Source organism: Anopheles darlingi, chromosome 2 (genome assembly GCF_943734745.1).
Source record: "Anopheles darlingi chromosome 2, idAnoDarlMG_H_01, whole genome shotgun sequence".
Taxonomy (NCBI): Eukaryota; Metazoa; Arthropoda; class Insecta; order Diptera; family Culicidae; genus Anopheles; species Anopheles darlingi.
In genome coordinates this window covers 63,186,742-63,198,556 of record NC_064874.1, presented here as the reverse complement: position 1 = coordinate 63,198,556, position 11,815 = coordinate 63,186,742, and the positions used below count along the sequence as shown (strand labels likewise).

Genomic DNA, 11,815 nt, shown 5'->3' with positions numbered 1-11,815 from the left:
TCGCATACCAGCGCTGACACGTCAACTCGCGTCGATACCGACCGTCGGTGCCATAAATCGATAAGAGATAAGCCGAATGCGATAAGGGTCGAGAAACTGCAAAATAAAATAAAATTCACACCATCTGATCGCGCTCGCCGGGAGGACCGTTGTTGGTGCTGCTGTTGCCTGCTGCCGGCGTTCGAATGGACGCACGAACAGAACGAACGCGTTGGTGCGCCGTGGTTTCGAATTTCTTGCGCAATCGATCGTTCGGTTCGGTGTCCCGGAGTTCGCGGTCGCTGTCGCGGGCCCGAATGTTGACGGAAGAAGCTTTTCCCCCAATTAGTACTATCGGAATTGTTTCTGGATCTGATGGAGATTAAGGTCTCGGTTCCTGCTGTCGCGCACGTTCTGTCGATGCGTTGAGATCGTGATGCGATTGCCCACACCCGATCATCGGTGATACGCTGCTAGTAGTGCGCGATTCGCTTGCGCCAAAAACCTGCGCCTGTCCTCGGAACCTCGCAAAAATAAGGGCCAGTTTTTGGGGTTGGGAGGGAATCGGTTGTGTAGAGGAATGAAATAATGGAAACGGCGATGAGAATGTACGGTGCGTTCGCGTCGCGGCTCGGTAATACAAGATGTTAAACATGATTTTATCGTACCTTCACACACACACACAACCGATGGCCGTCGTCCGGGGAGACCACCTTCGCGCGCCGTTGCCAAATGCAGTGGTCGTTCCTTGGTAAGAACCCGGACTCCTCCTGGTACGGGTGGTCAAACGACAACGACGATGATCGCTGCCAAAGGGAGGACACACAAAGCAGTATCCAGGGAGATACTTGCGTACGCGCATCTGTATTTACTTTCCGGGATGTTTCGTCCATTCCGCAGCGCAAGAGTTGGCACGCAGCAGCAGCAGCAACAGCAGCAGTGTGTGTACTAGCAGCGCTTTGGCCAAGTGTGTAAGCGATCCACCGGAAGATAAATGAATCGTAACCAGGGCTGACAGAGTCGTAAATTGCTTAACACTTTCATTTAATGCTTGCCCTCTTACGTTCGTTCTGAACGCTCTTCTGTAGCTCGCCTCTTGCTGCTGCTGCTGGCCCTGGCATAGAGATGGAGTAAATTATTCGAAACAAACGAAACGTACGTCCAAGAATAGGATGGCGTCTTATGTTTAAAAAATGTATTCCCTAGCTGTCTTTGTAAAAAACGCCCTTATCGCTGTTAAGGACACGGATGATCAGCTGCAGTCAGCTGTTGCCATTCGGGACGTCGCTGCTACGCTTGTTAATTGATAATGGCTCCCAAAGGGACAGAGAGATCTTAAGTCATGGCGCGGAAACTAATGAAGAATGTGGCTTGAATTCGATGTAATACCCAAAAACCAATAGTTTCAATAGTTTGTGTCGCCCCTAAAAAAGCGAGATTCCCCGAATGAAACACACTCCCGTACCTCGCGTATGCTGACGATTCTCCGGCGGATGGAAAACTAAAACCGCTCGCAGCACGGCGCACGTGCCGTGGCACGGCGTTCGGTATGGCATGCCATGCCCGCGTACGGTGTAACGTAACGCCTTATAACAAGCCGCCGGCAAATGTCTCCATGGTAACCGTGTCTCCCAAACAATGTGTTTGTTCTTTCGGCGCCTCGTCCCGTGCTGTGCGTTCGTTTGTTTGCTGGCGGAGTGGTTTGCCGAAGGACCTTCATCCTTACCGTCGCATCTTCGCTTATCGTCATACCGAGCATTAAAAAAGGGTAACAAACGTGACGTGGCGTGAAACATGAGCAGCGCATCCATTCTATTCAATCTGTCCAAAAATGAGCTATTCAAGCTGGCCGACAACTTTAAGACGTTACATCGAAAGCTTAAAGTGAACCATCGCGTTGATAGGTAAGATACCCGCAAGGCAATACCAGTGTATAATACCCGTGTGGGTGTGATATGGCGCCTCCGATTGCTCATCCACAGCAACAAAAGCGAAATCACGCCGGAACTACTGAAAACGGCCAACGTGTTCGTGCTGGCAGGACCGCAGGAGAAATTTACGGAAACTGAGTTTCAACACTTGAAGGTGCCTTGGTGTAGATGCGATTATCCTGATTCACCCGAACACCGGACCTTAACCTGAACCTTTCTGATTAAACAGGACTACATCAGCGAGGGAGGCCGTTTGGTGTTGCTGTTGGGCGAAGGAGGAGAGGTGCAATTCAATACAAACGTAAATTTCCTGCTGGAGGACTATGGCATGACAATCAACAATGGTAATGGAAGGGACAAGGGAGAAGGAGAGCGGTTCAGCGCCTTTGCTAATACCATCCATCTCAAATTCTTCGGTTCGCTCCAGACGTTGTCGTTCGTCCGCAGTATTACAAATACTTTCATCCCAAAGAGGCTCTTATCAGCGGTGGGGTAGCCTGTGATTCGATGAACAACCTGCTACTGGAGGCCAGCAAGAGCATACTATCTTCGTTCGATTTTATGGACGATAAGTACAAGGTGGAGGTAGGTGTTGTGGGTGTGTAGTCGGATTCCAGCTGGAATTGGGATATTAATTAATAGCGAATGCCCTGTTAATGGTTATAGTTTGTGTATCCGTTCGGTGCCACCATGAACATCATTAGTCCTTCGAACGTGCTGCTTACTACTGGACCGGTAGTTTATCCCTTCAATCGCCCGCTAGCCGGATACTATCAGAACGAAAACAATGGGAAGCTAATCGCCATCGGATCGGGCCACATGTTCCAGGATAAGTACATCTCCAACGAGGTAAATACTACGCTATGGGACTGTCTGCTCACGATGATCCTGCAAGACGAGTTCAAATTCAAAGCATCCGACTTCAACGATCTCGAGGTGGGTAGAGGCACAGGCAAAGTCATGACGATGCATTGCTTATCCCGGAGTCTCCCATCCGCGGTTGCATCTGCTTCTAGATAAATGACTACGCCGTCATACCCGATACGATCTACCTGGCCGAGCAGCCGAAGATTTGCTTAATGGATTCGCTCGATTACGACATTCCGGCGGACTTCAAGAAGCTATTCGATATGTCGCTGTACTCGATCAGTAATGATCTGTTGCGCGATGTTATCAGCACGTACGAGAAGCTGGACGTGCAATATGAACCATTGAAGATAATCAAACCGCAGTTCGAGATTCCATTACCACCGTTACAGCTTGCGGCAAGTATCGCAGAAAAGGGTTTCCTACAAAGGGTTGTTACAATGATGGCAAGGGCCATTGTCGCTAACGAGTTTCGATTGCAATTCTCGTCGTGATTAGGTTTTCCAGCCGATCTTCAGTGATCTGCCGGCACCGCCGTTGGAACTGTTCGATTTGGATGAAGCGTTCAGCTCGGAAAAGGTGCAAATCGGCCAGCTGACGAACAAGTGCCTTACGCCGGCCCTGGAGGGTCAATCGCCGTTCGATGAGAAGGAACTGGGATACTTTATTCAGGAATGTGGTCGCATTCTGAAAGTGTGCCAGGATGACCAAAAGATGTCGCCCAAGGAAATCCTGAACGGAATTAGCGTGAAGATAGCACACTATAAGAAGCTCGACAAGGATTAGCCCTGTTTCTCTATTTTAATGGTTTAAATAAAGTGCAGTAAATGTACAGCATTTTCGTCTCGGAAAATTCTACAGTCGGTGCCACACGAAACGCAAAACGTTCCAGCCGCTGCTAGAGCGCTGAAGCAGGTTTCATAAACGGACCTCGGTTAGCAGCCAAAGTCGAGCAGTAGTCGCTGTCGCTCGAGCAGTGCGTGACAGCAACTTTCGAGCAAGGAAAATCGTGTGTTCAAAGGTGCGAAAAGGCCAGGCAAAAATCTTTTCCGACTACGAATTCTAGACCACACCAATGGCGTCCCTGTGCGGAAGAATGGTGCTGGCCGCGGCCAAGCGCAACGTGACCTACACGCCGGTGCGATTCTGCAAAAGTAAGTTTTCCGTGCCTCGTATTGCACAACACCTTTTCTCCCGTGCCCCCTCAGAGGCTTACGTAATTTGGATCGACAAAAATCCGTATCCTTGCCGTCGGGATACGCAAACTGGCCACTCGGAAGGACGCTCGACCCTGTTTCCGACCGGCTGACCTGAAGAAGCCATGGAAAATTGTGCAAAAGCCGGCCTCTAACGTCGGCGTTCCGGAACCCGCTCGCGAGTGCGGATCGGAATCTTGTTTTGGCGAAATGCGTTTCATCTGTTTGTTTTTCATTGGTCTCTTGCAGTGATGAACGATCCGATCGAACATGCCACCGGTATCGAGAAGCGTGAGCTGCTGGCCAAGCAAGCCGGCAACCCGGATCCCTTCGACATGCGCGTGTTCAAGCGTGGACCGGGCACCAAGGATAGCCCCAACCTGATTCCGTCGGCATTCGATGCGCGTTTAGTCGGTTGCGTTTGTAAGTATTCCCAGGGAGCCGGTCGCTGGATGGACATTCACTTACCTTCCATTTGTGTCCTTTGCGTCTTTCAGGCGAGGAAGATCAAACCTATGTCCAGTGGATGTGGCTGTATCAGGTAAGGCCGAGACATCCAGTTTTTCAGAGGCCAGACCCATGTGGATGATGTGAGACTAAACCTGCTGTTCTGTCTTCTAGGGTCAACCGAAGCGCTGTGAGTGCGGACACTGGTTCAAGTTGGTAGAGAAGGCCCCCGTTTAAGTGGAGGGCAAAGTTCACCCCTGCCACCGCTGTAGAAATGAAAGGAAAAACAAAACCGATTAATATTTAAAAACCTCTGGAGCGCATTAACTAATAAAGAGATCCAGATCGTTAAAAAGCGTAAGCGGGGTAGTGCTCTGCGGTAGCCAATGGTGAATGTAATTTCGAAAGTTCGTCTTCTGCATCAATTGTGCTTTGTTCCTAAGCTCCCTAGTTTCCTTGCAGGCCCCAGTTATTCCAGAGGACGCGTCATCGATGAACCATCTGAACCTGCCATCAGCAAAGATTGGATAGCAAATTCAAGTCAGATTTATGCAATAAACTTTGTTTTACCCACAACTCAAGTTTGGGCTCATGGGAAAGGTGGCCGGCTTCTGCCTGCGGTTATTGACCGGGAATACAATCCTCGTCGAGGTTGGTGTTTCTTTCAAATGTTGGTCTTTTTCGCCATAAAACCCGTACGAATGAAGTACAAGTAGCTACAAAATGGATCTTTTTCATAGGAATTCAAATTAAAGGAGTGCTTTTGTAATTTAAGGTGCCAGACGGAGCGTAAATTTACAAATTAATGCCAAAACGGTTACGCCCTGGCCTTTTTTGATGGCTCGTCCTGCCCGTTGGTTTTAGCGCGACCAGCGAAGTTAATTTCGAAAGAAAATGCTTGTTTGAGCGTAAAATGGTGCTCAAAACGGTGGTACGATCAAAAACGAATAAGCGAAATTAGGGATGGACCGGACGGGATCAGCTGCGGACTGGCCCTAAACTCGCCTGTGCGACCGGGCGTCACGTGGGGACTCGCCTTGCGCGGAAATTTTTTCTTCTTCTTCTTCTTGCGGAATCGCGTCTTTTTTTCTTCTTCTCCGGCGGAATTCCGGCCGTTGCCGAAGGGCTCTCGCAGTGTTCCCGAAGGGTGCAATGTTTATTTTTTTTTCTCGAATTTTGGACGAAATTTTTGCGGATTTTCTGCGGATTTTCTGCGGATTTTCGGGAACTGCGCAAAGTTTCGTGATTAAAAGTGGCCCAAGACGCGATGTGAGCGATTCCGTGGTCGAGTGAAGGAAATTACGTGCATTCCTGCGTTTGGACACGCTCTAATTCACAATTCCACGGCGTAAGAGGCTTTTTGCATCGATTTTGTAAGTTAATCGGCCACAAATCTAATTTGGTTTCACGCTGCGTCGCTTTCAGTTTCGCTCGCCATGGCCGCGGCACCGGATCGCGGTTTTGTGTCGGAGTATTTCGCAAACTTGAATGAAATCTCCAAGAAGATTGCGCTGGACATCGAGGAGATTCGCGGCGCGTACGAGCACATTTGGGACGATCTGAGTCGCGAAGAGCAGATGGAAATTGTGAACGAGACGATCATCAAGCCGGAACTGGCCCTGAAGTATTTCGACAACTTCTCCACGTCCACCGACTCCTTGCAACGCATTCTTGGCACGGATGACGACGAAAATGGTACCACGGAAGATGACCGGAACGCCAATCTGTACGACGGGAAGGCTCTTCAGACGTTTCAGTTTGTGCGCACAGGGCGTAAAGTGGTCACGGACGACAGTATCGGATTGTTCCGGGATGAGCATTCGGCGCCGTTCTCACACAAGACCAAAAGCCAGATCAACTTGACCGTCTTCCCGTTGGAGAAGGATGCAAAACCGGATCGTGCCGGTGGGAAAGCAGGGGCCCTGTTGGCCAAGAAGCTGCTGCTCAAGTCTCCCAAACTGGACGATAGTATCTGTACCGGAAAGGAGACGGGCGGAAAGGCAAACAAGGAGCAAAAGGATAAAGTTGGTCCTACGGTGGCAATTTACGACAATGAACGGAACATCATTTCGACCGAAGCGGGCACGAAAGGGCTGGGAAGTGGTGGTCCCGGATTGTTCAGCAAGTTTAACACCCTCATCTTCAACCAACCACCGCTGGAAATGACGACGGCCGCATCGGCAGCTTCCATTGACGGTAGCGACGAAGTAGATGGAACGATCGATCAGGACGAGTTCGACACGGACAACGATAAGGTGAATCTGTTTACTAAAAGTTCCAAAAACGAGTGCCTTCACCGTGCGCAATCGTCCTCGGTTGAAGAGGATGACAAAAACTATGACGAGCTGAACAGTTTGCTTGGCAATAGCAAAGGTTTCGACTTCCTGAATAACTGGTAAAGCTTCCACGATCAAGCCAGATCAACGAGATCCTCGATTTCTTGGCCACAACACTTTCCTTCTAGTCTAATTTGCACCGTGCACATCTCATGCTGGGTCTTACCCTGATTAAGGACACTCGCTCTCTTTTGTTTAGTAATTCCTCCCTCTCTAGATGATCTTTACAATCGAAATCATCATAACTTATACTTCTTTAGTGCGTTCCTTGATCAGCTTGCTAATTTAAATTCATCTAAACTTGTTCCATTGAGGTAGACGTAGAAATACTCAAAGTCATACAAATCTCGAACAATATCAAGTTATCTTAACAGACTGAACAACCCACGCAAACCCCAAAAGCGAAGATTTTGAGCTAGGGTAGACGGTTAGTTCGTTAGTTGGACCGCACCACGAAACGTTAGAAGTCGAATTTAGTTCATGAAAACCAAAAAAGAACGAGCAAAATTGCGCAATCTTCAACTACTCATTGCAGGGAAAATATCCTGATGTAGGCCATCATCGATCGCTCCCATTAGAGGTTTAGAATGCATGCTCATTAGTGAAACTTCCTTTAAATTGATCCCTCATCTCTTCACGTTCTTATCGTATAAGATCGAATATTTATTCACGAAATCCATTTCATCACATCATTACATATATCCGCACAGACGGTATCGGTAAACAGTAATACCTCATCTTCTCCAAACACTCTTTAGTAGTGTATTGCAACGATCGTATATCCGTTGTTGGACGAGCAATGGATGGTAGTCCGCTATCCGAGAGTTGTGTAACAGACTTATACTTAGAGCTCATGCAGTTGAAGTAAATAAAGTGTAATGGAGCATCCACATAACTTCGTCCCTCAACTTTCCTCTGGCATCAGCAGATTGAGGCTAGCGTTGGCGCCCGCTAAGCTACCGAGATACTTTTCTTCATCCCCACGGATCGACAGGACATCGCCCACCTGGATGCCACGCTTATCACGCATCATCGCACATCGTTCCCAGCGCGAGCTTTGGCATGATTTGCAGCTTATCTTCGGTATGCGGAACAGGCTGACGGTGCGGTTACCACAATCGGCACAGCGGAAGAACCGTTTCTCCGCGTCGCGTACACGCAGCTGGTGGCCCTCGGTTTTGCAACGATCGGCGGCCGAAAAAGCGATGTACTTGCACTGACTGCAGCTGACCGCCTTGCAAGCCACCTTGAAGGTGTTCAGCATCTTCTCTTCCATCGCTTCCTTGCGTTCGAGCTTATGGAAGTACTCTTCCTGGGCCGCATTTTCGCTCGCCACGACGAGTTCCTTGTGCGAAGAGGTGGCCTGCATCATGCGCTTTATGAAATCATCGCGAGCCCGTTCTTCCTCGCTCGGCCCATCCTGTAGCTTCGGGCGTTTGGCCGCATTCTCCTCACTTCCGGCCGCATTTTTAACTACCTCTTCCAGCACTCGCTTTTTGCCTTGTTCTGTGCCACGATACTTGATAAAGTTAGGGTTTGACTTTTCGATCGGTTTCTGCTTTAGAATCGCCGTTGCACGTGCTCGCGATTGCAGCGCTTTCGCCACCGAAACCGTTTTTGGGATAATATCGATCTCGAACGCTTCTCTGCTCAAGCTTGGTTTACTGGCGAGGCTAAATGGAGGTGGTTGAGATGGACTTGGTTTCATTTCGGGTGGTGCAGATTGTGAACTGGAAAACGGCTGGCTAGTCGTTGCCTTCAGTGTTTCCAGTGATACGCCAAGGCTTTCCAGACGTTTTACATCTTTCATGCGTTGTCCAACATTTGTCTCCACTCTTGCAGCCGATTGTTTCGGTTTCGCTACGGACGGACTCGAAGAAGCTCGGTACGATGGATTGGCGGAGATGGGACCTCCGGTAGCACCATTTCCCTCTGCAGGTGAGCGATAGTAGTCGGACAGTGTTAACATTCGCTGACGATCCTTCTCGACCTGTTTCGGGTTCTTTACTGCTTTGATCGCGCTATAGCTTTGGCCGGCGTAGAAGACCTCATTCTTGCCAAGCACTTTGTTCCTCAACTCGTTCAAGCCACGACCACCGGTGGAAGTTAGCAGACCGCCGCGGTTGCATGCATTGTTGTATTCCTGTTTGATGTGAAACACACAATATTCGCACTGGCCAAGGTTGATGATAGCCGTGCAGCGATCCCCATTCTTCTTGCGACTACGACACGTTCCGAGGTCTCGAGATTGACCAAGGATCATCACTTTGGTTGATCGGTCAATCGATAGGGTCGCTTCCGAGCTTCTATCGTTGTTGTTGTTCAGCACATTCGGATTCAGCACGGCCACGACCGTGCCTTCGGTGGTTTTCCACAAATCTTTGTAGGCCTGGGAGAACAGGAACAAACTGGCCATTTTGACGTCTCCGTGCAGATCGCTCAGCTTCCAGATGGCAAACTGCTTACCCTTGGAGGTGGTTTTGGTTGGACTTTTGCTGACCAGTACCCCTCCAATGACCCAATCCTGCTGCAAGTCGGCCGTTTCGATGAAGTTCCGCAACCGCATAAACGGAACGGGCTTTTTGCCCTCCATGCGTTCCACCAGTGTTTGGCTGGATATCAGCGGATGCACGATGCGCATACCGAACACCGGATCGGTGTGCACGGTGCCTTGGAAGACGGGCGCCAAACCCGGCGGAGACGACTTCTGTGCTTCCGGCCGAGCTGCACCAACATTCGCCGTTCTTGGTGAGGGTGGAGGCGGTGATGGTTCTGCAATCGGTGCCGGTTTCTGGGCCGTTCCGCGTTTGATTTGCAGCAACTTTCGGTCCACCCATTTTGAAAGAGCTTGATCAGTTTTTTCCTCTTCCTTCGATTTCAGCAAATCGTTGATCTGCCGCCCGTACTGGTTGTACTTTCGCTCGAGAAAGTTGCGCGTTTCCTCGTCATCCGACGAATCGATGTCTGCATCAGCGATCAGTGTTTTGGCAGAGCTCGTTTCCGCCTCGCTCGGGACTTCCGTGTCCTGGAGCAAAAACGTGGATCCTTCGACTGTTAGTGCCGGTTTCGAACCTGATTTGCTGGAGCCGGGAGTCGGTTCTTGCTGCGTTTCTTGGCGCGCGTTTCGGTCCAACGTTTCCAGTAATAACTGTTCCAACTCGTCCTCTTCTAGATCGTCTATTTCCGAGGACATTTTCACTTTTTAAGGAGCGTTTGTCCGCAGTTTTTCCGCTCATCAACGTGTTTACAATTTTTGGCGCGCAATTTTGAACTGTTTTTCAGAAAACCCGCCAAAAAGATGCCCATCCAGCCAAAACGCTCGTTTACAAGGCCTGTTTCAGGTTTCAAGCAGCTTTGGCAAAAACCGGTAAAAACCGATTCGGTAGGATTCAGGTTCATATTGCATAAATTTAGGGGCTAAACATTTAGCGGTTAAATAACCGGTGGAATGAACAAGAACCTTAAATAGGAGATTAAATCAATTATGGTGCGAAAAACTACCCAAATATTATCTATAGACATTGAAAATGTAATAGCATCTCCCTCCCCTCTTGCGTAATAGTACTATTTAAAGTTCATAAAGTATTTTTTAAAGATATTTAACTGAAAAGGTGTGTATGTTTTTGGGACTAATGTGCTATCTTCACGCAAATTCCATTCAGGATTTTCTTGGGCGTCATCTTTTGATCATCCGGCGCACTTTCAGAATACGACCACACTCCTGAATAAAGTATCCCAGCTCCTTCTCATCGAACGGCGATTGACCCTCTAGGGCCGGCGTAAGGCACTTGTTCGTCAGCTGGCCGATTTGCACCTTTTCCGAACTAAATGCCGTCCAGCCCCCTACGGTGGAGAAGACGAAGAAAATCGCCACTTTTACAGAAATTGCACATTTGTAACATAGCTTGATAAACTCAATTGAGGCGTTCTTATCATTTATAGTAGTCTCACTAGATACTACATTTTTGGAACGAACATCGCAGTAGTTCAACGACCAACGTCAGCTATTATCGGGTTTTAGGGTAAAGATGAAAATCTATGCACCTTACGCTTTTCACGCATCTTCTACAATCAATACAATTTTCACGCTCCTTTCGAAGTTAAAACTAACCAGAAAAGGTAGAAAAGGTCCCGAAGCGTCCTCAAGGAATTAGGGACAATAATGACAAATAATGGGATCTAGTAAACCACCATTTGGATCGATCACCCTCGCTATCGCGAGAAATATGTTGACTGGATGCATCGAATCAACAATACCACAAGAAAATTCAGATCGGGTGAAGATAATTGGGCTCCAGATTCATACTCTCTTATTGATTTCAAAAGCCAATTGCGAGACACCAGCTGATTCAACAACCAAACTCAATACAATGCGCCATGTCTGGAAGAAGTCTGTCGACTGTCTAGCTTACGAAAATTCAATCAGGGATGACGCTGCTGCTACCACAAGAAGGCACCACGAGCGGATCTGTTATAAGAACATACATTAACATCTGCGCTAAAAAATGTTTGAAAGCCACCTTAGCGACACCAGATCCAGCTGGTTTCACGTGACGTGTAGACTTTTAATGAAACTTAAAAAAGTGTTTGCCACTGGCATACACCGCAGATGCGTAAAGAGATTTCTAAAGAGTCTGGAAAAGAAAATAACATGATCAACGTGCAAAAAACCGCTAACATCATGATCATCAAAAAATCAAAAAAATATATTCAATTTCAGGCGGTGATATTCCTACACGTGCCTTTTGTCATTACTGTGTCTCCATTTCGAATTGGATATCGCACGATCTTGCAAACAGTATGATTGAGTACGAAGAAACCTCAAGAGTTTATCATCACATATTTAACACATAAATCGCAGCAATTGAAATAACTAAAAAAAGGAAAAAAAGGAGCTAAAATATATAAATACACAAAATGAATACACTTCGTTTATACACTAACCGGGAAATTATTCCTTTGTTTTAAATTTATCTAAAAATGGGGCCTTATTATTATCCTTCGATAGTTTCTTGCTAAGCTTTATTTATACAGAGGATATCACAATCACAATGACCGG

General features: G+C 48.0%; 4 protein-coding genes across 4 annotated transcripts; 3 read left to right on the top strand and 1 right to left on the bottom strand.

Moving 5' to 3' along the window:
- The first annotated feature begins 1,773 nt into the window (after positions 1-1,773).
- Positions 1,774-3,563, top strand: LOC125951937 (intraflagellar transport protein 52 homolog). The gene is made up of 7 exons (XM_049681091.1): positions 1,774-1,883; positions 1,962-2,064; positions 2,140-2,254; positions 2,338-2,495; positions 2,577-2,846; positions 2,927-3,208; positions 3,276-3,563. The coding sequence occupies exons 1-7, from the start codon at positions 1,774-1,776 to the stop codon at positions 3,561-3,563; spliced, it is 1,326 nt and encodes a 441-aa protein (XP_049537048.1).
- A 201-nt stretch (positions 3,564-3,764) lies between these two features.
- LOC125950941 (cytochrome c oxidase subunit 5B, mitochondrial-like) lies at positions 3,765-4,781 on the top strand. Its single transcript, XM_049679343.1, has 4 exons — positions 3,765-3,931; positions 4,223-4,396; positions 4,471-4,514; positions 4,595-4,781. Exons 1-4 carry the CDS (start codon positions 3,853-3,855, stop codon positions 4,655-4,657), a joined length of 360 nt encoding a protein of 119 aa, XP_049535300.1. The 5' UTR covers positions 3,765-3,852; the 3' UTR covers positions 4,658-4,781.
- Positions 4,782-5,568: 787 nt separating this feature from the next.
- Positions 5,569-7,881, top strand: LOC125959662 (uncharacterized). Its single transcript, XM_049692495.1, has 2 exons — positions 5,569-5,768; positions 5,846-7,881. The coding sequence occupies exon 2, from the start codon at positions 5,857-5,859 to the stop codon at positions 6,817-6,819; it is 963 nt and encodes a 320-aa protein (XP_049548452.1). The 5' UTR covers positions 5,569-5,768; positions 5,846-5,856; the 3' UTR covers positions 6,820-7,881.
- Positions 7,661-9,981, bottom strand: LOC125959661 (protein MCM10 homolog). The gene has a single exon (XM_049692494.1). The coding sequence runs from the start codon at positions 9,947-9,949 to the stop codon at positions 7,661-7,663; it is 2,289 nt and encodes a 762-aa protein (XP_049548451.1). The 5' UTR covers positions 9,950-9,981.
- Positions 9,982-11,815: the final 1,834 nt, after the last annotated feature.